Genomic DNA, 27,437 nt, shown 5'->3' on the forward strand with positions numbered 1-27,437 from the left:
TATTTTACTTTCAGCCTCTCCAGAGTCTGCTGCTTCTATGCTTTGGGTAAATGTACATTTGTGGAGCCCAGGAGCCCCAGAGAATAAGATTTGGCCCTCTTTGCACACACACACACACACACACACACACACACACACACACACACATGTCACAGAACTGATCAGTTCTTCACCTTCCTTGACCCTAGAAAGCCATCATCCCAGCTAGGAGCTTCAGCTTCCACAGGACACAGAACCACATGGGGAACATGGTCTTGGGTCCTGAAACCATACCTCCCTGGAGATAGGTAGGGGTCTGTGTGCTCTGTGTGGGGGGAAGAAGGAAGATAAGAAGGAAAACATTACCAAGGAGCATCTCAGCCAGGTTTCCCATCCTGTGCTACATTTCCTTTCCCATATTTGCTTGTAAGCCCGAGGTCCTTTCCATTTCTGAATGTGCCCTGCTTTCTCCCAAATCCAGGTCTGTCACCTGCCCTCCCTCTGCCTGAACACCTACCCACATCCCACATTCATCCTTTCAATCCCATGACTCCTCTGCTTCGTGCAGGGCCTCCTCGGTGATCCCAGGACACCCTGCACATGTCCCATTAGACTTGCCCCAAAGTTGCCTTTCCTTTCCTTTACCTGCATCTTCCATGCGGTGCTTTTATTTCATTGTGCTCCTAGAGCCTCAGATGTGGTCTGCACACAGTGAATTGTTTAGTAAACACAAGTTGAACAAGTGGATGGGCTAGTTCCTGAGTCAGAGTCTCCTGAAGGATGTCTGAGCCCTTTAGAGCTCTGGGCCTGTCTACTACCCTTTTGTCTTCCCTTCCTTGAGTCATGTTCATTTCCCCTACTCCCCCCACCAACAGAGCAAAGATAGAATCAAAGTCATTCATCAAGGCACATCCCAACCAGAGAACACTCAGACCCTGTGTTTGGGATCTAGAGCACTCCAAGTTTGCAGTCTTCGCAGACATGGGCAGATGGCTGGACAGTGGACAGCTGGGCCAGGAGGGTAGGCGGCTTGGCGGGATGGAAATAGCAGTGAACTAGGCATTGGGCGTCCTGGGCGCAGAGCCTGCCTGTTCCCCAAATCTTCTGCACATATCAGTCTGGGTGCTTTGGCTGCCAGCAACAGAAATTGACTGAGTAACCTTGGCAGCAAAAATGTTGATAAGAGGCCTTGGAGGTATAACAGAAATGATGAGTGATCAAGTTCTGCTTTGGGGGTAGGGGGGTCTCCTTGTGTTTAGGAGCAGACAGGCACTAGGTATAAAGTAAGAAGTAACTCCCAATAAGAAATCAGGATTTGATGGGCTGGGAAGGTGGCTCAGTGGTAAAGCGCTTGCCTTGCATGCATGAGGCCCTGGGTTCAATTCCCCAGCACCACATAAGCAAGAAAAAAAAACTGGAAGTGGCGCTGTGGCTCAAGTGGTAGAGGACTAGCCTTGAGCTGAAGAGCTGAGGGACAGTGCCCAGGCCCAGAGTTCAGGCCCCACGACCGGACCCCCCCCCCCCCAAAAAAAAAAAGAAGGAAATCAGGATTTGGGCTGGGAATGTGGCTTAGTGGTAGAGTGCTTGCCTAGCATCCATGAAGCCCTGGGTCCAATTCCTCAGTACCACATAAACAGAAAATGCCAGAAGTAACTCTGTGGCTTAAGAGCTAGAACTCTCAGAAAGGCTCAAAGATAGAGTCCAAGCCCTGAGTTCAAGCCCCAGGACTGGCAAAAATAAATGAGGTCTTTGTGAACAACCTATCAACAATTTCTCACACACTGTGGCTTGAGGAAAGTTATATTTTTTCCTATCCCTCAGTTTCTCCACCTGGACATTCTGAACATGACCTCTCTCTTATATTCACATTTACAGTTTGCTTTTTTGCTGAGAAAACTTCCTGACCTGGCCCCAGATGGCACCTTTCCCCACCTGGATACCTTGGGAATGAAGTTTGAGGGAGCTAGGTGAGTGAGCATGCGTGGGTCTCTCAGCCCACCCACCAAGGTGGGTGCAACAAGTGACTCATTTATGATAGGTAGTCATCCTGGTCATTTCTTCTCCATGCAACTGGCATGTGTTCTACCCCTGAATGCTGAATATACTGGGAGAAAAAATCTGAACAGCACTATGAACCTCTTTCTGGCCATGGCCTGTCCATCTTCTGTAGGTTGGAAAGCTCCTAGTTGGAGTCTTCCCTCCCAGACCCTAGCCACTGCTCTACATTCGACCATCACTGTGACTTCCCATAGGCTCAGGCTGTGTGCTGAGTATCAGTGATGAAGGGAAGATGCTCCCAAGTCATTGAAAGTGCAGCAGGGCGGAGTGGGGAGGGAGGGAAGGAAGGGTTTACAGGTGCATAAACAGCTTATTATAGCAACAGAACAAAGTATGTGGGGAAGCTGAGATAAGAGAGTTTGGTTCTTCTCTGGGGATGAGAGAGTGCTTTAGGAATGGGTAATATCTCAGACCTGTGGAAGAGGAGTAAGATTTGGCAAAATTTGGAAAGAATGTATTTTGCAAGCTGAGGAGCTGCATGAACCAAAGGAATGGAAGTGAAAGAGGGTCGCTGTGATTCCGCAATAGAGCTGTCTAGTGCCCTCAGAGCTTTAGACGAGTTAGAAGAATCCTGTGGTGACAAGGAAGGGTGCTTTCAGAGAGCTCCAAGGGCAAACTAAAGGCCGTACCTTCCTAAGTTGGCTCAGCTTTACACCCAGGAACCTTAGCTTCAGTGCCCCAGCAACTCTCCGTTTTTCACCCACTGTGGACACAGGCTGATTATTTCTCTGCTCATATCCTCTGCACCAACCCTGTCCCCTTTCTGTGCATAAGTCCTGGTAAAAGCTAGTTTTCACTTTAAGATGCCCCCTACACCCATGCTACCCCCTGGGAGAAGAGAAGTAGGCCCAGTCCTCCCCAAATAGACCACTGCCTAACACTTCACAGTAGCTACTGTGTCTCCCCCACCAGCCATGAGCTCCTGGAAGCTGGGAGGGATGGTCCAGGCCGGCTCTCCAGAGCTCAGCACTAGTGAGTAGCTGTAATAACAAGTGCAAATTAGCAACTGAAGGTAAAGATATAAGCTGTAAGGAACTTAAAGTCTGACCACCATGTTTGTAGAACAAGACTCAGGCCCAAGGCAAAGACAGGAGTGCCCAGAATCATAAGTTTGTAGAAGCATGATATGAAAGTGTATCACAGCAACAGTATTTTCAGTAGCCAAAAGGCAGAACCAAAGGTCCATGTACTAATAACTGGACAAATAAAAGTTAGCCCATCCATACAGTGGGAAACTATTTGGCCATAAAAACTGATGAAGTACTGGCACATGGATGACTTGGGTGAGCCTAGAAAACCTTAGGCTAAATGAAAGAAACCAAACATAAAGGATACATGTGATGTAAATATTTTATGATTCCACTTAGCTGTAATATCCAGAACTGAGAAGCCCATTGAAATAGGAATCAAATTAATGTTTGTCAGACTGTGGAGATAGGAGGAGGAGGAATGACTTCTTAATGGATATATATAGTTTCTTTGGATAGTGATTAAAAAAAAAAAACTATATTCTGGAGTGCTCGCCTTGAGCTGAATCGCTGAGGGACAGCGCCCAGGCCCAAAGTTCAAGCCCCACAACCGACAAAAAAAAATATTCTAGGACTAGATAATGGTGGTTGCACATCACAAATATATTAAAGGATATTGAATTCTATACATTAAAAAGGTGGGTTTATGCTCAGCAGATTGTATCACAATTAAAATAGAAATAATTGGGACTAAATTAGGCGCTGGGCCACCTGCTGGGTCTGATGTTTATTCCTGTAATGTATGTCACCAGTCCTTCTGCTTGTAAACCTCACAGTCCAGGCCAGCCATGGGGGAGCCTATGCCACACCTTGGCACAGCCAAGCCACATGGTCAAGAAGAAGACCATCCCACAAAAGAGGCAAGATTCCTGATGCCTGGGCTGTTTCTTGCTCTCTGGTCTCTGCTAAAGTCTAGGCCCATCTGCTTCCCCATCCCACTGACCAGCTTAACTTCTGGTTAGTGCCAATGTTCCATGCATCTCAGGCCTGTATGTCTCACTCTTACCATTTGCACTGCTCAAGAAGTTCTTTCCCTTGTAACCCATCACCTACCTAGGATTATCCTCTAAAAACCAGCTGCTCACCTGCCAGACTACTTCTAGGCTCCTGCCCATTACTACTGAGCAGAGACATTTCCATGTATACCATCAATTAAAGGAGTTATCTGGGTACTATCATGTTTGCATGTCTGGCTCTTCAGACAAATAGGGGCCAGTAAGAAGGAGCCTGGCTTGCTAACATTATATTCGTGGGACAGCTCTGGGTTTTGCTCTGAAAATGCTTGTTGAATCAATCCCATCATCTCTGGGGCTTTCTGATTCTAAGAGTAGCAGCAGGGAGCCAGCAAGTCCCTGACACAGGCCAGCATTCAGCTCCTGTTGCCTGGCTTGTAGAGATGGAGGGGGAGAGAGAACAAGCCTATAGAAATCCATTACAAGAAGCTATTTCTGCTCCTGGTAGGCAGGGAGGAGGGCAAAGCTCAGACTCTGAGCTTCTTCATCCAACTTAAATGTGCCATCACCTTGGGAATCTAGTTAAGTCCTCTCCTGAACAACTTAGACATACAGCTTTGGTCTAGGGTGCCTGTTCAACCATAGGGCAGAGCAGTGACTCTTGTTCCATTTTCTTCTGTAGTCGGGAGGTGCTACTCTTTCTGCTTTTCTGATTATGAAATTAGTCATTTTCTAGGAAGCTTATTTATAGAGTCCCTTGCACGAATGCCGCACTGAGCTATTCTGAACTCGGCTGGAGGCCTAGGAGGCTTAAGGTGTGAAAGCAGGTGTGAGTCACGCACATAGGTCCCCTTCCAGAGGTATCTGAATTCCTTGGTTACCTCTCTGCCCCTTGCCATGGCCACCTTCATAAATGCCCTCCACCTGGGTTGACTATTAAGATCTAAAAAGCAAGCACAGGACTGAGAAGCTGGGTATAGGAGTTCTAGAACTTAAGTCCTGTGGTTACCACCTCAGAATACAACCAAGCACAAGTCACTTTCCTATTCTCTCCCTCCATGTCCTCCTCTGTGAAATGAGAGGACTTCCAAACCCCATGACTCTCTGACTATTTTGGATAGCAGCTATGGAGGTGGGTTCCAAACTTAACAAAGAACTACCAACAAGTAGCTCAGATGTCCCTGATGTGTTCACACACACACACACACACACACACAAGAATATCAGGGCAGCAGCATCCATTTCTTCCACAAGTGTTTATTTGCTGAACCTTATTCTGAGCCAGGCTAGCCTCTGAAGATACAGTGATAAATAAAACAGGAATGGTGGACCCTGTCCTTTTGTAGCCTGCTGCCTAATGGCTTGATGCCAATCAAGTAATATTATAAAATAAAATGGAACTGCCTACTGTGTCAAGCGTAATGAGGAGAAACTACTGGGAAGTAGAGTTGGAAGGCCTCTCTAGACAACACAGATGAGGTATATGTGAAGGCAACAACCTGTCCAGCATGGCTGAATGGAGTGAAAGGGGTGAGGGAAAAGAGCAGAAAGATGGACTCAGCAGACCAAAAGGTTTTATTTGGGAACAAAACCTGAGAAGGACAACCAAGTCTCCTTCAGGTGTACTGAAGAGAAAATGGGTCACCTCCCTTACAACTAGGGTCCCTTTTCATCAGGCAGAAAAGTGAACTCAGGCAGGGCAGAGGTCAGGGGTGGTTTGTTTGACATGGAGTTAGGGGCAGGATAGGAACAGAGGAAGCGGCTGCTTATGCCAAGATGGAGTTCAGGTGGGAGAGCAATCTTATCTTGAGTCACAGCATAGGAGTTTTTAACAGCATCTGAGTTCAGCAGATGTATCAATACCCAGTATGGACCTGGGTCACAGGTTATGATCTCTTTTAAAGTTACAGGATGTGTTTGTTAGGGGAAAAAGGAAGGGAGATGATTCAGGTGGGCAGCAAGGGCCGTTCTCTAATTTTTCAGGATGTGACTGTCAAGGGGAGATAAAATCAGAGACATAAATGAGGCTAGATCATACACTATCATATAGCCCCGATCACACAAGTCATACATCCTCTAGTGAACTATATGAAAGGATATTCATAACCTAAGTGCAGTAGGGTGTCATGAAAGTATTTCTTCAAGGAACATTATGTGATAAATTTGAATTTTAAGGGATTGGTTCTAGTTAAAACCTGTTTCATCCAGGGCTGGGAAGGTGGCTCAGTGGTAGAGCGCTTGCCTTGCATGCATGAGGCCCTGGATTCGATTCCTCAGCACCACATAAGCAGAAAAAGCTGGAAGTGGTTCTGGGGCTCTAGTGGTAGAGCACTAGCCTTGAGCTGAAGAGCTGAGGGACAGCGCCCAGGCCCAGAGTTCAGGCCCCACACGGCAAAATAAATTAATTAATTAAATTAAAAAACAACCCTGCTTCATCCAGTGTTCAGGATGTAAACTATACTGCCTACATCGGCCATCTGCCCTGGAACATGTGGAGACTGTTTTAGGGGCCAGTGTGACCTGACCTGTTTGCCCTTAATTATTTAAATCTGTCATTGGGCAGATTTAAACAGGCCCCAAGAACGGTGAGAGAGGCTAGATTGCAGGACAAGAGGGCCGAGAGTCATCTGATCTCCTGGTCTTATGGCAAGTATTGTGCTAGTTCATTTGTGATAAAGGATTTGGGAGTGCCAGTTTCAGAAAGTACATCCCACTGGCTTTGCTAAAATGGAGGCAGGGAGGCCTAACAGAGAATCCTGGGGCATCTCGCGGTTTTGATGGACATGCTGCCTGCTCAGGGCTCCACAGGAGAAGGATTAGGCTTCTCAGTGGCCCGGGCAGCAGAGGTGTGCAGCCCTTCTCATGACCATGATTCAGCATTTAACAGTACAATCCCAGGCCTCCAGTCTGTATTGTAAACATGTAAAGGCAGGAATCCAGCCTGGCTTTTGTGGTCAGTCACGAGTGCCAAGGGCAGACATGAGGGACAGCCAAGGGCATTGGAGTACACACCTGCCCTAAGGCTATTACCACAGGAGAGGTAAGCTGTAAGCTTACCCCTGTAAGCTACATGGTTACCCACAAGGTATGTCAGCTCCAAAGGTACTTCCTGAAGTCTAGTTGATTTCTAGCAGCCGTTCTCCAGCTTACTGGGGTTCTGGAGTCTAGAACCTCTGTAAGGTTCCCTGATGGACTAGATTGAGGATGTTCTATGTTGAGCACTGGTGACCTACAGTCCTAGCTACTCAAGAGGCTGAGATCTGAGGATCCCAGTTTGATCCTGACAGGCTCTTTTATATTAATCAGCAAAAAGCTGAATGTGCAGGCAAGGTTCAAGTGGTAGAGGGCTATTCTTGAGTAAAAAAAAGCCAAGGTAGAGCATGAGGCCCTGAATTAAAGCCCTAGTACTGGCACAAAAAGGGAGATCTGATCTAGGGAACATTTAGAAGATGCAAAATATATTTATTACTCCTACTTTAGCTGTTTTTGAAGGTAAGTTCTTCATGCCATTTTCCACTGCCAGAAACCCAGGGTTCTTGAACATCTTAGGAAGCTAGACACAGGATTGTGTGTTATTCCTCTTCTTGTTTACTCATGATTCAAGGCTATAGGAATTAGAAGGTAGAACAGCACAGCAGTAAGAGCAGGAGCCTGGAGTCCTGAGGTATCATTTCAAACTCAGTTCCAGCCTAATGAGTCGTGTGATCTTGGGCAAGTTACTTAACCTCTCTATGCCTGTTTAATAATTCCTGTTTCAGAGGGATCATGGTAAGGATAAATAGTTCAGTAAAGATTTTAAAGAGCTTTGTACACATTTAATCCCTCCTTCCCTGATAGGAAGGATGGTGATGATAATTCTACATGGAAGACACTTGCTCCCACCACTGCAGCCTGGCCTGGGGAAGACTGGTCTTTTCCCTAGGTCCCCCTGATGAGATGAGGTTACTCTAAGGAACACACAGTACAGAACAGGGCTTTTATTTTTCCTCAGAGTCTGACTCCAGCTCAACAGTATCAACTCGTGTTTTTCCTCCTGCTGCAGGAGTGAGAGAGAGAACCACGCAGCTGATGACTCCAAGGAAGGGGCCCTGGACATGTGCTGCAGTGAGAGGCTGCCGGGTAAGTCTCCCCAGCACCCAGAGGCCCCAGGGCTCTGACCCAGGACTGCAGTGAAGACTGGCTAGCTTTTCACTTGCTATTCCAAGGTCTCCGTGTGCATGAGGATCTTCCTTTCTAATTCCTGGTGTCTTCTGTCCTGTTACTATTTGGAGCTGCTCTAGCAGCATCTCCTAGAAGAGGAGGGAGCATCCCGGGGTATTCTGGGAAGTGGACCGAAGTGGGAAGGGCCAGGTTGCTCAGAGCTGAGAGGAACATACTGCAGACCAGTGATTTGTTGGGCAGATTTCAAAAGTGTAGAAGAAGAACTATAAACTAGCTGGATGTGGTCTAAATGAAGAATGGGAAGGTAGGGGATGGTATGCAAAAATGACTGCCAGCCATGAACTTGCTGGTGTGGTCCAAGAGACAGCAGCTGTAGGAGCTTGGCTGGCTGGACCCCTGACCACGGCCACTAGAGACATGACCAGGACTCTGATGCCCACAGGGTGGCAGCATGGCCTTCCATTTGGAGTGGTATACAAGTCATGATAAACAGCCTTGGAAGGAATGAAGGAAAAGGGAGCAGGGAGGTTTTTAATGAACGGACCCTATCCTCTCTTTAGCAGTGTTTTTATCTTTGTGTTTTTCACTGGCTAGTGTCCATTGTAGCAATGTTAGAAAACAGAGATAAGGACTGGGAATGTGGCTTACTGGTAGAGTGCTTGTCTAGCATGCATAAAGCCCTGGGTTCAATTCCTCAGTACCACATAAACAGAAAAAGCCAGAAGTGGCACTGTGGCTCAAGTGATAGAGTGCTAGCCTTGAACAAAAGAAGCTCAGGGACAGGGCTCAGACTCTGAGTTCAAGCCCCAGGACTTAGCTCCAACCAAGGGGAAGTGCAGGTGTAGCTCAAGTGGTAGAGCCACAGCTCTGAGCAAAAGAGGCAAGTAAGAGTAAGAGACCCTAGTACTAGTTCAAGCCCTAGTACTGGAACATATGAAAAAAAAAAGACAAGTGAAGAGGAAAGAGAAGAAAAATAAGAATAATCCTGTAACATAGAATACATTTTCATGTCACCTCCCAAATGTTTATCTGTGGCTTGTCAGAAACCTCATGATAGACTCTCCTTACGAATAAATATCAATCTGAAATAGATAAACATTGAAAACAACCACATAAGATGCTGAAGTCATGTCTCTTCAAAATAATCAGTAATTTTATGCACGCAGCACTGTGAAGCTTCCCTGTGAAGCTCCTCAGGCATGCTGAATGAGTCCATTGGCACAGTCAGGGCACCGTTGATCCCTGTGGACACTCCATTGATCAGGCGGAGGATGGCTAGATCTCCCAGGAGGAGCCATTGTGGAGACCAAACCAGCTAGCTCAAGAGAAAGAATTCTCTGAATGAATGTGACAGCTGTCTGAATATCTGCAAGGCTGTCATGTGCAGATCCATTCTGTGTATCTTAGGATGATGGTGTAAACCCAGTGCACAGAAATGAGAGAGCAGCCTGTGGGCCCACGGGAGACAGAACTTGCTTTCTGACTCTCCAAATAGACTAGTCAGAGAACTAATGATTCCACGGGATGAAAATGAGTGTTCCATCACTGGAGGCATTCAAGTATTAGGAAGCGAGGCATTGGAAAGGAAATTTCCACAGTGGGCGGGAGGTCTAGATGACATCAAAGTCCCTTTCAACTATTAAATAGTTCTGTGATTCAGATATGAGTCATAGAATTTGGAGATGATTCTACCATCAGAGATGGCCCCACTAGCTAGGGGAAAAAAATGCACAGAAAGTAGGACACAATGTATAGGAGTCCAGAGAAGAGTGTGGTATAAAGGAGAGCACATGGCAGGGGGGAGGGGAGTATTTGAGTCTGGCTGTTCTGTTTACAGGCTAGGTGCTTAACCTTGAAAGATCTACAGTCCTTCTGTAAATGCAAATAACAACAACATGAATATTAATCCTCACAACAGTCCTTGCGGAGTAAATAAGTCACTCGTTCATTCAACAAATACTTTCGTGTGTATGCGCCAGTACTAGGGCTTGAACTCAAGGTCTCTCACTCTCAGCTCTTTTGCTCAGAGCTATGGCTCTACCACTTGAGCTACACCTGCGCTTCCTGCTACTTGGTTGGAGATAAAGAGTCCCACAGACTTTTCTGCCCAGGATGGCTTGGAACTACAATCCTCAGATCTCAGCTAGGATCACAGGTGTGAGCCAGCAGCACCCAGTTTCATTCAACAAATACTTTTTTGAACATTTATGGCTCAGAAATGCTACTGAGTGCTGGAGATGTAGAAGTAGATTAAACAAACATAGTGTCTGCCTTAATGAAGGCTTATGGATAAGTTCTGCATTGGGCCACTTCTTGAAGATAGGAAGAAGTCACAACAGATAGGTTACAGTAATGAAGCACAATATGTTTAATTCTAACTCTCTCTCCCATCCCTCCCCCAAAGCCAACAAACAAAGTAGAATGGAAAAGGAATATTAGTCATCTCCATTGAAGCTGGCACATTGCCTGCCTTAGGCAATACCCAGGAAGTTGGTATCATTTACTGCCCCCATCTTAAAGGTGAGAGGATTGAGGCCTAGGAGTCAGGCTATACCTGCTCGAGGTTGCTTAGCTGGTGTTGGATAGAGGAAAGATTCAGTCCATCCAGTCTCCAGAGCTGTGTCATGACCAATACCCTGCTCTACTTCCACTGTGCCGGTGGAACGAGTGTAAACTGAGGCAGAGTGAAGGTTTTTTGTCCCCAGGGGATGGGGAGACATAGACACTATCACTGAGCCTGACCCCTTCTGAGTCTTTCCTTTACAAAGTCCTATCTGCCAAGGGTGAGGCAAGTTGTGTGTCCCTCTGATGCATCCTGGTTTGGTGTTGTCACCTCTCTGGCACTGTGAGCTCTTTGCAGGCACGTATCTCTCAGCTTCATCTCTCTGTCTCCACACTCAGTATTTATTCATTAATGTCTTCGTTTATCCACTATTAACTGAGCATCCATGTGTTTGAGACTATTGTAAGCACTGGAGAGTCAACAGTAAACCAAACTGCCTACCCTCACAGCACAGTACTACGTGATGGGTACGAGCTGGGACTCTGGTCCCAGGCATGGCATTACCATTGTCTGTAGAATAATCCTAAACAAACTACTCGATCCCCACTGTCTCCTGTCTACAAAATGGCAAGATTAATAATCATTACTACATAGAAATGTTGGAAGATTCAGTGTCTTTAGAGAGGGTAGAACAAGGCTTAACATGTAGTAAGTACTGTTATAGACATTTTCAATAAAAGGAAGATAAATAGTAAATAAAATAAGGAAAGATAATATGGCAAATAGTGGTAAAATGCTGTAGAGAAAGTGAAAGTCAAGAAAAGGACAATGGGAAAGACCAGTACATGTGAATCTGATGAATACAGTTGTGGCACAAATATAGGTCAGCCACTGACCTAAACTGCAATCGAAACGTAAAAGAAAGTATATAGAACAAGAGAGTTAGAGTGCTGAGCCTTTAGAAAGAGCCCATTGCCAGGTGCTGGTGGCTCATACCTATAATCCTAGCTACTTAGGAAGCTGAGATCTGAAGCTTGTGGTTCAAAGCCAGCCTGGGCAGGAAAATCCATGAGACTCATTAACCACCAAAAAGCTGGAAGTAGAGCTGTGACTGAAGTGATAGAGCACCAGACTTGAGCAGAAAAGCTAAGGGACAGCACCCAAGCCCTGTGTTTAACCACAATACCAGCACAAAAAAGTCAGAAGGGAGGGAGGGTAGTGGGGAGGGAGGGAGGAAGAAGGGAGGAAGGAAGGAAGGAAGGAAGGAAGGAAGGAAGGAAGGAAGGAAGGAAGGAAGGAAGGAAGGAAAAAAGGAAGGAAGGAAAGAAGGAAGGAAGGGGAGAAAAGAGGAGAGGAGAGGGAACCCATGGACACTGCAGGCAATTGCAGAATAATGATGGTATTTAAATAAACACAGCCCTAAATGGTCTCTCATTCCTCTACTAGGCAAGTTACAGGCCACAGGCAGAATAAGGACCATCCGTGCCTGTGTGACTCATTCATTTACACACACACACACACACACACACACACACACACACACACACACACACACACACACACACACACACACACACACACCACCCTGGCAGCCACGGTCACCTGGACCTTAGCTAGCTATCATCAGGCAGGTCATGTAGTTTTCTCAGATTGAACTTCCTGCATCCTCAGACATCACCATCACTCCCTGGCAGCCCACAGCTACCCCAGGGCAGGCACAGTAGTTCATACCTCCTCCCCCCTCCCCCCCCCCAGCACTCCCACTCCCACGTGTATTCACACGCTCCTGTTAACCGCATACACACATGAATAGATCCACACAGCTGCCCAGGCACGTGGCCTGACTCTGCTTCACAGAGCCCTGTGGGGGCAGGCACATAGCTCCAAAGGACACACCTGCATGTCTTCTTCCTCTTTCATGCGTGGCTTTCTCAGCTCTGCCACTTCATCCACCTGCTTCCTGGAGATGAACAGATTCACCCATTCTCTCTTTCTCTTTAGATCTCTCTCCCATGACTGCACATCCATCTACACACATGCACAAAGATCAGAAGGCACCCTCCCTCCCTCCCTCCTTCTACATTCTCTGTCCTTTTCCTGGACTCTGAGCCACACGGTTTCAGGTATTATTGTAGGGGCTCGGTGGCTCCTGAACTGCCTTCTCTGCCTCATACACATGCATACACGTATATTTGCTTCTCCCTCATATACCCTCTTTTTCATGAGATTATCCTCCTTTTCTTTCACTCTCACTTTCTTGTTCACAGTCACCTAATAGTCACCTAAACATATTGATATAGTCAAACTCAAACTTGCCTCTCTGTGTGTCATTGTTCACATTGACAAGAGAGAAAGCAACACTGCTGATGCCAGACCTCTGCTTCTTTTCCAACCACCATCAGCACAGGCCTAGTCTAAGGCCTAGCAACTGGGGACCAGGGGAGGAGGTAGATAGCAGAGCTGCTAGTGATGAGCATGATGTGAAATGGAGTGACATCACCAAATCTTGCTCTCAGTGTCTCCAGTAGACAGACTCAGGACAGGCTGGCTTCATATCCCAGATCTGCCATTGACCAGAAGTATGATCTCAGTCTAATGACCTAACTGCTTTGGCCTCCAAATCTTCAGACTAAACTAAGGATGATAATCTGATCAGAGCTTCATAGAGATTTTGTGAGAATTAAATGAATCTCTGGAACTAGGGTGCTTATTGCACAATACTTAATAAATGGTAGCTGATGATAGTGATGATTGTTCCAGGATATAACAAACAGAAAATCATGACATCTTTGTGTTCTTGTTCTCAAGACTTACGCTGCAAGACTGGGCCAGCCTTCAGCAGTGAGGATGTGGCTCTTTTACATTCTCCCCTTCACAGGCCTGAGACCCTACAGAACTAGCACAGACTCAGGTTTAAGTGTTGTCTGCTTGCAAAGTCAGGCAGGGAGAAACTCCAGAGGCGGGAATCAGTTGTGTATTTGCCTTGACCAGGACAGAAACAGTTCTGAAATTGCAGGAAGTTAGATGCGAGGACTCAAAAAGAACTCACTACAACCAGAAGAAAGACCTATCGGGTCCAGTCCCCTCCCTGCCCAATAGTAAGCATCCATTGCATTCCCAAGACACATGGAGACACATGCCATCTCCTTTCTTTTTGGACTGGCTCAGTGATAAATCAGTCCATACCTCAAGAAGAACTTTCTATCCTTAAAAAAAAAACTTGTAAAATCATCTCATTTGCTCTTTTCAGATCAACATCTGTGTGGCTTAGCTATTACTGCCTTAAAAACTGTCTGAAAACAGAGGCTTTACACATTCTACTTGCTCCAAGAAACTTGCCTAAGCATGTCTCCCAAATGTTGTCCATTTGGCTGAATTCACCTGGGTCTTGAGCTGGGAAAAAGTTCCCAAGATGTATCTTATATGCTGGCACCTCAGTGCACTGCCATTTGGCTTTTCATTCCATGTGACTACATTGGGCTTCCTTCCAACATGGTGGTCTCAAAACGGTTAAACTTCTTATATGGCAGTGATTTCCAGTAACTTTCAAAGACATGCAAGAGACTCTCTTCCTCACTCTCTCCTCTCTCTCTCTGTCTCTCTGTCTGTCTCTCGGTCTCTCTGTCTCTCTGTCTCTCTCTCTGTCTCTCTCTCTCTCTGCCCCCACCCTCCCCATCTCTTCCTCTGTCTGGGTGTGTGTGTGTGTGTGTGTGTGTGTGTGTGTGTGTGTGTGTGTGTGTGTGTGTGTGTGTGTGTGTGTGTGTGTGTGTGTGTGTGTGTGTGTGTGTGTTACAGATTGAACCCAGGGCCTTGGCCTTGGATTTACAAGATGAGTATATATTCAAGAGAAGGAAAATAAATACTATTTCATCATAGATGGAGTTTAGGTAATCTGCAACCTTCCTTAATCCCCCAGCTCATTCTCTTTATAACTTTTCATGCTTCTCCAAACTCATTTCTTCCTCTCTGACTGTTCTTTAACTTCCACACTATATCCCATTATCTTCCTCGGTGTTCCTTTATTTAAGCTACTCACCCTACATAGTTTAAATCTTTGGCTCTTTTGTCTTTGACTCTTCTCCTTGCCACTGCAAAGAGCACAACTATATACAGAATCATTCCCAATATTTGCAGGTTTTGTATACATCTAAAGAGCTTAGCTGGAACTCAAGCTAATCAATTGAACCTAAAGATGTTCTGGTCTTCTACCTTGACAATTATTCATGTGTAAGGATTTTGAAAACCTGTTCAAATTTGAATCATGGCTACTCAGATTTCTGCACCAAAATACAAGGTCTAGTGAAAGCTGGTCTGTGTCCAGTCTCAACCCCCTCACCCTAGCTCAGTCATGGCTACTCAGATTTCTGCACCAAAATACAAGGTCTAGTGAAAGCTGGTCTGTGTCCAGTCTCAACCCCCTCACCCTAGCTCAGTCAAGCACAAGAACTTGTATATGAATTTATGAGGATGGGAGTCTGACAGCTCTGCAAGCAGTCACCTTAGCAAACCAGGAACACATACAGCAGCATGGCATATTCTCATAAAGCAGTCAGAAATGGGTAGCAGTAGGCCCAGGAATTAGGCTCAGAACACTGTGAGCAAGAAAATCTGGGGATTTGGATACCCAGAACCTGGGGGTTGTTGTCTTAGATCCATGGACTCCTCACTCATGAGGAAGATGTCTCATGAATGATTTAAGCAGAGACCACAAAAGTGTTTGGCCAGCCAAGTATCTATGGCTCACACCAGTAATCCTAGCTACTTAGTAAGCTGAGATCTGAGGATAATGGGTTGAAACTACCATGGGCAGGAAAGTCCCTGAGACTTATCTCTAGTTAATCACCAAAAAGCTGGGCATGGAACTGTGGTTTAAGTGGTAGTGTGCAAGCCTTGAACAAAAAAAAAAGCTCAGGGACACTGCCTACATCCTGAGTTCAAGCCCCAGTAGTGGCATGCACAAAAAAGTGTAAGGCTAGGACAAAAGTCATTTTCCTGGTATAATGACAATGCTGAGTACTAAGAATCAATGTTCGAGAGTCCCACCTTGGGTATCAGTCTCATAGCTGGGCTTGAAGAAATTCTTGTACCACCTAAGGCCTCCCATCAGATGCCTACACTTGAAATAAGAAAAGCAGTCTCAATGTGGCAGCTTGAGAGTTCACTGAGTTAATGCATGTAATGGAAGACTCATGAACCATGAAGTCTCTCACTTGCTATTGTTAACTCTTTCTAATTCTTGGATTCAGCAGACCTGAATGTGAACGAACTTAGTCTCTGTCCTTTTGGAGCTTGAGATCTTGCACAAATTACTACATCTTTTGTTAGCTTCACTTAAGCTATGGCTACCTGCAACTGTTAGGTTGTAAGAAAGATGATTATTTTACCCACATCCCTGTTAAATATCACATAAATTAAGATAAGCCATTTCTCTATCACAAACAAGACTCTTTTGAATTGTGTTTTTGTCTTCCACCCAACACAGTAACACCCCCTGCCAACCTTAGTAGTCCATTCAGTCCTGATCCTGGGCAAATCCAGTGGTCCATACCCAGCCTGTTAGGGTGTCTCTGCCTAATCCACATTGTCTAAGAAAGGAAACTGCATATATTAGATACAAATTACCCTGAAACTTTGTTATTATCTCACATAATTTCCTGCATTCTAGAAATCCAGAAAAGGCTTAGCCATGTGGTTCTAGCTCAGCTTCTCACAATATCTCCATTGCGACAGTAATTTCCAAACTTGTCTAGAGCTGAAAATCCCCTTCCAAGCTCACTCATAAGTAGTTGGCACACTTCTGTTCCCTGCCACTTATTGGCTAGGGGGGTCTCAGTTACTCTCCATTTGCTGCCTGAGCAGCCACCCAACAAGGCATCTGGTTTCTCCAGTGAGTAAATCAAGAGAGCATGTAAGAGCTCAAGAGAGCCAGGATGGAAATCACAGTTTCTCCAAACTTAATCTTAGAACCAGCCTGCCTTCGCTTCTGCTGGGTGTTCTTAGCCGCATAGGCTAACACTAGTACCATGTGGGAGAAACTGCACAAGGAGGTGAACACCAGGAGATGGTGTCATTTAGGGCCACTTCCTTAGAGGCTGTCTACCACATTGCTTAAAAGCTGAGTCCTAGCCAGGCACCAGTGGCTCATACCTAGCTGCTCAGGAGGCTGAAATCTGAACATCTTAGTTCCAAGTCAGCCCATGTGGGAAAGTCCTTAAGACTCTTACCTCCATTTCATCACCAAAAAGCTGGATGTGGAGCTTGTAGTTCAAGTAGTAGAGTATTAACCTTAAGCAAAAATGTTCAGGGACAGTACCCAGGCCCTAAGTCTAGGCCCCAGGAGCAGCACAGACTGACCAAAAAATTGAATTTTTATAATTCAAAGAGATACGATCATAAGATAATGCCTTTAAACAGAATGACCTGTAGAGAAAAAAGTCCACGCACAGAGAGAAAAATACCAGAAAATACTTCTAAAAGAAACCAGTTCCTTTCTCAGTATGGTAGCTACAGATAACTTGTTTTTCTCTTTTTGCATTTAGGGAGAGGGGGAGGAATCTTTCCCTATTCTCCAAAAATAAATTTTAAAAAATATTTACCACTTCAAAATACTAAATTCTTGGCAAGCAAAGGTGGGGAGGGAAGGCAGGGCTCTCTAGATATGTTACCTTCTTTTCTATGCTGACAGTCCCAAAACCTGGAATTGATCCAACCTCAGAGATCCTAATGAGGACTAGTTAACCATATCTGGAGCCTCATGGAGACAGTCACCAAGGCAGGGGATCCCCTCTTCCTGTAGAAATCCAACAAAACGACTTGAGAGTCATTGGTGAACCAGCTAGGGGGAAGAGTCGATTCAAGATTACTTGACAATCCATGTCAGCCAAATCTATGAATCTTTCCCATTTGGGAGATGTTGATTTTCAAGCAACAGGATCTCTCCCTGGCTCTCCCATTCTAGGAATCAGACAAAACAAAGGGACCTCAACTTCTGTTCATTCTCTCCCTTTGGACATTGGAGCAGCTTCCCATGGAGTGGTTTGCTTTAGGGTTTCCTTAGGAGAGGATGTTGGAACTTTTCAGACCATTGGTGATCATACTCTAGTGCACATACTCTGGTGTGGTGGTCCACAAAAGACTCCTCTCTGCTTTCCTTCACTTATTCCCTGTATCTCCTACTGCTGCCTGCTCCCCTCCAATGACTGTGTTAATTGTGTATTTTTGTTTCTGCCCTTGCAGAATGGGTGGCGGTATTTTGGGTTCTAACTGTGTATATTGTACAGATGGTTCTTGACTTATAATGGTTGGGCTTACAGCTTGTTTTTGTTTTTTAACTTTAAGATGATGTGAAAACAATATGCCTTCAGTTGAAACCTAACTTCAATTCTTAAATTTTGATCTCTTTCCATGCTGGCATCATGCAATATAGAACTCTTAACATGGTACCAGGAAGCACAGCTCCCAGTCAGCCAGGAGATCAGGAGACTCAACAACTTACTCTACAGTACTTCATTGGGTTTTTTGTTGTTATTGTTGTTGTTGTTTTGGTTTAATTTGGTCTTTGGGTTTTTTTTTGGGGGGGGGATTGTTTGTTTTGGTACTGGGACTTGAATTCAAAGGTATTTTTTTGTACTAAGGCTAAATTCAGGGCCTCACACCTACTTGGTTTGTTTACTTACAGCTGGTGCTCTACCACTTGAGCCACACCTCCAGCCTGAACACTGCACTGTGGTGTTAAGCTTGATGTTTAGTAGGTTAGGTATATTAAAAACATTTCTACTTCGGATTTATTGAGCAGTAACTGTATCATAAATCAAAGAACATCTGTAGTGTGTTGGATCTTTTCTTTTGGTGATGTGTCTGATTTGAGCACATCTTGGAAATCAAAGTGTACCTTTGCTAACATTATTATTGACAAATGATCTTTATATGGAGAAGGAGTGTTCACTGTGATATTTCCATACAGGCATACAAGGTATTCTGATCAAATTCCCTCTATTACTTTCCTTCATCCGTTCTTTTCTTTCCTTCTTTCGTTCTTTCTTTGTCGGACGTGGGGCCTGAACTCTAGGCCTGGACACTGTCCCTCAGCTCTTCAGCTCAAGGCTAGCACTCTACCACTTGAGCCATAGTGCCACTTTTGGCTTTTTCTGCTTATATGGTACTGAGGAATCAAACCCAGGGCCTCATGCATGCAAGGCAAGCACTCTACCACTGAGCCACCTTCCCAGCCCCTCATCCATTTTTCTTTAAAAAAAAAAAAAAGAAGAAGAAAATCAGCCAAGAACTGGCGGCTCACACCTATAATCCCAGCTACTCAGGAGGCTGAGATCTGAGGATCACTGTTTGAAGCCAGCCAGGGCAGGAAGGGCTGTGAGACTCTTATCTCCAATTAACCACCTAAAAACCAGAAGTGGAGCTGTGATTCTAAGTGGTAGAGTGCTAGCCTTGAGCAATAAAAAGCTCAGGGGCAGCACTCAGGCCCTGAGTTCAAGCCCAACCACCACCAACAACAACAAAAAATTCAACAGGTTCTGGGGTTGGGGTAGCAAGGAGTGATGTACTAATTGGGAGGAGGGTGAAGGGAGTGGGTAAAGGAGAGTAACTTTGGTCAAAGTACTTTATGAACACATATTAAAATGGAACCATGAACTCATTTTGTCACTCAGCACTGTGCTTTTTCCATGCTTCCATATATTCTTTGTTCTTTTGCTGCTAAAAGCTTTAAGTACTCCCTGACATGTGACTGGACACTTGGCCTACCAGATCCTTTAGCCATGGGGATGCATTGCCATCCTTCCCTATCCCTGTCATCAATAACACAGGAGGGAACAGTGCCTTAGGGACTCCCTTAGGGACTGTGTGAAAAGGTCTCTGACATTTCCACCCTGGAACAGAACTCATGGTTTCAGACTACTTCCAGCAGAGCGAACCTGGAGAGCAGTGCTGCAGATGGGACCTGGAGAGAGAAGCAGAGGTCAGAGCACGCTGCTTCTTTCTTTTGGCTGTGGCACAGATTTTGGTCTTTATCCTAAGATAAAAGGAAAGTTATTGAATTAAATTGAGCAGCAGATCTAGATTTAAAAAAAAAAAAATCAGTGGGTCTTCAGAGCTGCAAAGGCCTTTAAAGACCCTTTCTTTGAATTCGCAGAAGGTCTGGAAGACACTGGAATGGCCAGGGTCACACAGTCTGACAGAGCAGTCAGGATGTTTAACATTTAGCTAAGTGTTGTGAATCTGCTGAGTTGTCAAGGTGGCAGTTCCTGGAGACAGCACTACTGTTTCTCCTGTCTTCTTCCCTTTTCTAGATCGTTGAAGACATTTAACAGGACCCACAAAAAACCCCAAGTGAAGACCTGGCTTCCCACTGCCATTGGGCTCAGGTCTCAGACTTTCTGAGTAGCCCCCAGACAGCTGCTCTTACACTTCTTAGAGTGCTAACTTAATAATGATAGAGAGCTGAACCCGAGGGTTAAAGACAAACCAATCTTGGTTCTTCCTCTTCCACTCTGAATGTCAGTTTCCTCATCTAGGATATGCGAAGGTAGAGCAAGATCTCTCACTCTCGAGTTTGCCTGATCCTCTCTTCTTCACTTGTGCTCAAGTCTCAGGCACTGGAACCCCTGGGACCCCATCTCCCTAGGGCCTCTGCTGCCAGTTCTTCTAGTTCTCCGCGTAGGCAGCTGAGAAGTAGAGGTGTACCCTAAGAGTTTCATTGACCCTTTGCACACATGTACTTGTAGGCCTCCGCTCCAGAGAGGCACAAAGAACTGAGCCTTTGTTTGTAGCAAGAAAGCTGTTTGCAATTTCAGAGAGAACCATTTTATTGTGTTCTTCCAAAGAGTGCTTGAGTTGTGTTTTGTTTTGAAACCTTGTCAGCCTTCTGGATTTAATAAACTGGCAGAGACAAAGCAGCCCTGCTTCCCCTACCCCCAATCCATGCCCACTCTGTACACAGACCCCAGATCCCTGCCTGAAGCCTCAAAGCTCCTGCCCACGGTCAGGTAGGGCACCCATCAGCCTCCTAGGGGCTCACCTGGAAGAAGAAAAGGAAATCCTTAGCACTGCCTGCCTCAGGCTCCCTTTTCTCCCCCCTACCTCACCTCCTCTCTAGCCATCATTAGAACATTCCCCGTATGTCGGGCACCAGGCTATGCATTTTGTGTATTTTACTTCATCCTCAAAGTCTTGTGAGATAAGTTTTAGTACATCTGTTTTCCAGAGGACAAACTGAAGTTCAGTGAGATTGTCACTTACCCAATGTCAGACAGGAAGTTTATGACCTCCATAAGTAAAACTCCAACTCTTTGGGCTGCAGGCCACTCCAAGAAGCTCCCTGCTTGGAAACAAAGCCACTTGTAGGGACAAGAAGAGCCCCAGGATACTTTTAGGGCTAGAACTAGCCTACCTCAAACTTCCAGACCCAGTTCTATTCTTGTTTTTCAGTATGCTGCTTTCCATAGCACAGCCTCTCTAATGCCTATAAATATCAGTCAGTCCCACTCCCACTGCAGAATTAAGCTGCAGGCACCCTGCTGGGGTCCCAGTGCTGCTTTTCTATCTTCCCCTTTCAGAAGAACCCACCCTACCTTGTGGTGGTCTATTCCAGAGGGAGAGCCTTATTCTCCCCTTCACTCTGAGTTAGTCCTTGTCCTCTCTATCCTAGAGAAGCAATGTAGACCCAATCTGGGGTGGACAGCTCAGAATCTGGCTAAGAGGAAAGTTTACCCAGAGCCAAGTCTGCCTGAGCATGTGTCCTGGCTCTCCTATCCATGAGCTTTGATGACCTTGGGCAAATCACTTCTGATCACCCTCCTGTTTTCCTGTCCTGTTTTCCTGTCCTGTTTTCCTGTCTTTAAAAGAATGGTCCTGTTGCCTAAATCAGACAGTAGTCACAAACATTGAATGAAGCAATACTTGCAGTCACTGAAGTCTCCTTTCTTCATCACACAGCCTAAGGGAAACCAGATTTCCTAAAAACAAAACACCAGAGAGTGCTGCATCAACTTTTGTAGCCTAGCTTCTCAGTCTTGTAACATCATTTCTACCACATTCTCTTCTTCAAAGCTTCTTCCCTTCATGTCCCCCTCCAGTCTGTGTCCCCTTGGAATTCCCTGCATGTATATATTTTAAGATCACCACAGGAATGATGTTACAGAGAGGCTAAGCAACTTGCCCAGTCCACGTGACTGAGAAGCAGTGAGCATCCATGTACTCTAGAACCCTCTCATGCTCAAAATCTGTTTCTCTTCTCCACCTCCTCTTGCCTGCTTGGGCAATGCAGAGATAGCTAAAAATGCCAGCTTACCATCCAAAATAGATTCATGCTCTCACCGCTCTTTCTTCTCAGGTCCTTGTTGTTTTATCTCCCTTTCTGTGGTTCTCTTAGTCTGTTCTCTTGGTTCTGTTGCTCTTTAGTTAGCAAGATTAGTGGGATAGAGGGAAACCAGTACTGTCTGTTTGCCTTTTCTGGGTGGAAAAAGATGGATGGATGGATAGATGGATAGATAGATAGATAGATAGATAGATAGATAGATAGATAGATAGATAGACAGACAGACAGACAGACAGATAGAGAGAGAGAGAGAGAGAGAGAGACGATACAGATTTCAACCTGGGCAGTGCCCACTCTTAAGGAATCCTGCTTGCCAATGCTGGAGTGGAGACACAGAACATCTTTTTTATTTAATTTTATTGTCAGGGTGATGTGCAGAGGGGTTACAGTTACATGTGTAAGGTAGTGAACACAGAACATCTTGAGGCAGGAGATGAGCCTACCAAAGAGCTAGGCAAAGAGCAGATGTTCAGACATTGGCCTAATACAAATACAGATGAGGACTCCTCCCTCTCCCATCACATGCCATCATACTCCCAGTTTGCCTGCTGCACACCCCCAAATAGGGCTTTGCCATTCTAGCCTCTCCCAGTGAGGGCAGAGACCACAGCCGTGCCCTACAAGGTCATGCTCTCTCTCTCTCTAAGGTCCTAAAGCAGTGCTGTTAGCTGATAGTGCTTGCTGTAGTAGCTGACCTCCAAAGCTAATTAGGACTGAATGCTAAGACCTTCCCACCTTCTGGCCCTTCTCAGTTCCTCTGACATTTAGGGACTACCCAAGAAAAACTTCTGCACAAGGCCATTTAATGTGGTCCATCCTTCTTGTGGGCTTCCAGGCCTTCCTGTGGAACAAAAGGAAGATCATTAAATACAGAGAGCCATTGACCTAGATTCATATTCCAGGCCCTTCATTTCCTGGCTCTGTGATCCTGAGCACATCACTTAACCACTCTGTGTCTCTATGACGCCATGTATACAAGGTGGATAGAAATATCAATCACAGCATGGCTGTGGACATTGAACAGCATGAGGCTCACGATGTGCCTGGCTCAGAGTGGACAAAGTGGGAGCATAATGGAGTGCAATCCATCTTGTTAACCTTCCGTAGGTAGAAACTGTTAGCAATTGCCTGAAGTTAACCTTATCCCTCCAACTCTTCCTTCCATCCTCACAAGGAGAGAGGGCCAGCAATCCTACAATAAGGAGACACGTTCCAATGGTAGCATTTTGGACACAGTTATAGGATATGGGGTGAGCCTGTCATCTGGATAGATAAGGAGTGGAGAGTTCTCAAACCTGAGCTACTACAAGAAGTGGGAGGTCTGGATTTGGCTCAGAGAGGTAGTCTCCTCTAATATGTTGGCTGGGTTTTGAAAGGCAGAATGCCTCGGATCTAGTACTATTCTCTACCTGTTATTCATGGACCTCAGCCAAGTGACTTAATTTCCCTATGCCTCCTTGTCCTCATCTGTAAAGTGAGAGCACACTTGCATTTCCTGGATTGTTGTAAGGATTGAGCATCTTAATGCATGCAAAGCACACGTAGCATGTGGTAAACATTCAAATGTCTTAGCCAAGAGTACTTGTTATGGTAGCCAGACTCCAAATTCTTCCATTGGCTGGCTTTTGATCTTGGGCAAGCCAGGGGTCCTCTCTGGCCCTCAGTTTCTCCATCTGAGAAGTTAGCAAGCTGGCTCAGATATCCTTCAGGGTTTATCAGTCATTCTCTGACAAATTGGTGATTCTGAAAGCCCAGGCATGACTAAGTATGACTGAGTATGATATTCTGTTGAGCAGGATCCCCTGTGACTGTGTCGGCTTGTCTGGGAGGTCACTCCTGGCCAGCTTGGGTAAGAAGAAAAGCTGAATGGGACAGAGCCTCCTTCCCCATGTAAATAAGAACAGACTGAGCCAGCCTTCCTCTCTAGTTCCGCTGGGCTGCTGCTGCCAGGAGCTCAGGGATGAGTCACCAGCTGACAGGCAGCCACAGTTCTCAAGCTCAGGCAGCACCAGCCCTCGGGCACAGTAGCTGCAGAGTTTAGAGGTGAGATTTTGGAACTGGGTAACACAAAGGGATCATAGTGTTCCTATGTGCTCTAGCTGATGATACCTGAAGACCCTTAGCTTGCTTCCCTTATCCACAATCCCTGGAGCTTTGGCCTAGGACACTGAATTCATGTCTCACAGAGAGGTATGACTTAATTTCCTTCCTTCCATCCCTTCCTTCCTCCTTCCTTCCTTCCTTCATTCCTTCCTTCTCTCCATACCACTGAACCTCTGAGGATTCATCAAGTAAACATCAGGCACAAAACCTGTATCATCACCCCAAAGCAACTAATTACAATTCAAGATTCCTGCAGATCTAGGGCCTCCTCCCTCCTAAGTTCTTACCATCCTTCCTACCTTCGCCCTGATATCCTTTTCCTGAGAAGCTGTATGACAAAATGGAGCCATTACTTGGTATCTGGAAGCCCTGGATTCAGATTGCAAGTCCTCGCTTACTTGGTCAAGCCACTTAACCTCTCTAAGCCTCGATTTCCAGGCCTGGAAAATCTCCCTGCATGAGATACAAGCCCATGAGGAGCCCAATATTAAATCACTTGTCAGCAAGCAGCCTCTGAGTCAGGGCTTCATGCTTGGCAAGGCAACTACCTCACTGTGAACTATTGAAAAACCAGTCCTTGACACAAGCATCCGCCTCTCACTGACAAAATGGGGTTGATGATGACAATGTCTACCTCATAGAGCTGCCGAGAGACGCAAATGCAACTGTGTGCAAGTAAGAAGCACTTTGGGAATGGAACAGCCAGCCCAGTGAAGTGGTATTATTATTTCTACAACAAGATAAGTGAACAGAAAGGAGGGCAGGGGAAGAAGAGCTGACATCATCTCCAGAAGGACAAAGACCAAGAAGACAAATGGGCCCAGGACCCTGGTAATCCATACAGACAGTCTATTAAAATAGTCCACTGCTGAATTCCCAGAGCCTGACTTGGTGCTTGGCAAATCAAGCACATAGAAAATACTACTTGGATGGCATAAGAGTGAATCCTTGTGTTCCCGGTGCTTCTCATATTGGCATTCAGTAAATGTGTGTTGGATTCATGTATGAGAATGAGAAGAGACTGAATCCAAAGAGACAAGTTCCTAGCCCAGTTCTCCACCTTTGCAGCTTCCACCATTTTCTATGATAGACTCCCATGGCCCATCCTGAGAACAGGAGTTGTTGTATTTTGCTTTTTAACTGAGATCCATGGAATCGCCTAAAATTATTTGCAGAATATAGCATATATTGGAAAGTGTGACTTCCTGAGTAAAAATATATCCTGTCTATATTCAGAAAAAAAAAGTAAGTAAACCCTACTCTGATGATGTACATCTCCACCTGTTCCCCAGTAAACACCTAGCAATTGGGTTCATCAGGCCCCCAAAGGTTGCCAAATGACAAGTAATTTTTGTTTGTTTGTATTTTGTTGGTCATGGGCTTGACTTCTGGGCTCAGGTGCTGTCCCTGTTCTCTTCAGCTCAAGGAGAGCACTCTACCGCTTGAGTCACAGCGTCACTTCCAGTTTTCTAGTGGTTTATTGGAGATAAGAGACTCACGGACTTTCCCGCCCCAGCTGGCTTTGAACCATGATCCTCAGATCTCAGCCTCCTGAGTAGCTAGGATTACAGGCATGAGCCACGGGCACCCAGCATAAGTAATTTTTTTAAGAAAAAATGTTGTTCTTCCCTTTGTCCCTGAGATCTACATACTGGGCCCCCTATAATGTATACGGCAAGTTACCTTTCACTCTCATACACAAAAGTTATGATCCCACCTTCTCAAAGGGACTTGCCTTCTGAGCAGCTGTTCTGCTGGGTGAGTCTCACAGAGCTCTGCAGAATCTGAAGAACTATGCCACACCCCATACATTTGAATAGGACAGGTAGGGTCAAAGCCTACATCTGAGCATACTAAGTAGGCTTCCTGATACCTGAACTCAGAACACTTAACTTTAAAAAAAAAACTTACCACAAATATGTATATATTCTACATATATCTACATATATTTACATACATGTACATATATCTACATATTTGTTGGAGGAAATTTAGAATGTGTAAATAAAATCACCTCTTTCTCACCCTCCCTCAAAAAAAACCATTGTTAATACCTGGCTTATAGTCTTTCATATACTATAGAATTGTACACCCAGCTGTACAGCAGGATGGACAATGTCTGGCCAGCAGATCATATGAGGCTCACGAGCCCATCTGCCCAGGCAACTGCATGTGGAACTCAAAATCCAATGAATCTAAGGGCTTTCTGCATAGCAACATAAATGTCAATACTAGCTAACATCACACCAAATGGCCCCTGGCAGGGAAAAGGTGCCCCACCCCCACTCTACAGGTGCATAAGAACCTCCTGTCTCACATCAGGTACCTTTTATAAGCAAAGTTATACTCCCATGATTTTTTTTCTTTTTGGCAAAGACCAGGATTCAAACTATTGATCTGACACATTTGCTCATTTGCTGACACTCTACCTCCTGAGCCATGCCAGTGAAATCATACTGTATTATTACCTTGCCTATCTTACTCCATATTGCAAAATTTCTTTCCACAGTATTAAATATTCATCAACATAGTGACTTATAATGGCTGCATGATAAATTGCAGGCAACTTCCATGCTTCTCAGACTGGGGTGCGTGTATCCCTGAGGGCAAAGCCACAAGATAAATGTCACACATCTTTTTGGAGCATAAACCTGACACAGAGCTTTGGGAATGAAGGGAGAAACATCTCAATATCAAAATGGGTGTTGATATACCATAGTAGAGTATACAGAATGCCCATGAATTTTAAAAGAAAGCATTAAAGTCCATGTGAGCTTGATGGTCTTTCCCCTCTAAAGGTGGCATAAACATCTAAGAAGAGCTAAGTTCTTATGCAAGACCCTCTTTTTTTTTTTTTTTTGGTTGGTCGTGGGTCTTGAACTCTGGGCCTGGGCACTGTCCCTCATCTCTTCAGCTCAAGCCTAGTGCTCTGCCACTTGAGCCACAGCATCACTTCCGGTTTTCTGGTGGTTAATTGGAAACAAGAGTCTCAGGGACATTCCTGCCCAAGCTGGCTTTGAACCATGATCCTCAGATCTCAGCCTCCTGAGTAGCTAGGATTACAGGCCTAAGCCACCAGTGTGCAGCTAAGACCCTCGTTTTATAGATAAGGAAATGGGCCAAGAAAGAAAAAGGATAGCCCAAGGTCCACAGCAAGCTTAGGCATAGAAGCCAGGTTACTCCAGGCCTGTATCCTTCCACACTTAGCTTTACCTCAAGAAATCCAATGACTATTCATCAATGGTAGAAACTCTTGGCTTCCTACATGATCGATCTTGGAAAGCAGTTTTCCTTTCTCACCTTGTTCCAGGAACTGAGCT

General features: G+C 45.3%; 1 protein-coding gene across 3 annotated transcripts in view; it reads left to right on the forward strand.

The window, feature by feature from the left end:
• The window catches only part of Ptpn5 (protein tyrosine phosphatase non-receptor type 5), a 65,047-nt gene that overhangs the window by 16,227 nt on the left and 21,383 nt on the right, over positions 1-27,437 (forward strand). For 2 of the 3 annotated variants that reach the window (XM_042691512.1, XM_042691510.1), the window contains exons 2-3: positions 1,855-1,946; positions 8,061-8,137. In XM_042691512.1, coding sequence (XP_042547446.1) covers positions 1,927-1,946; positions 8,061-8,137 — 97 coding nt within the window. In that variant the 5' untranslated portion in view covers positions 1,855-1,926. The remainder of the gene's footprint in view (positions 1-1,854; positions 1,947-8,060; positions 8,138-27,437) is intronic. The other variant, XM_042691511.1, reaches the window with a different exon arrangement.

The sequence above is a fragment of the Dipodomys spectabilis genome, unplaced genomic scaffold, assembly GCF_019054845.1.
Source record: "Dipodomys spectabilis isolate Male_0828 unplaced genomic scaffold, ASM1905484v1 ptg000145l, whole genome shotgun sequence".
NCBI classification, from domain to species: Eukaryota; Metazoa; Chordata; class Mammalia; order Rodentia; family Heteromyidae; genus Dipodomys; species Dipodomys spectabilis.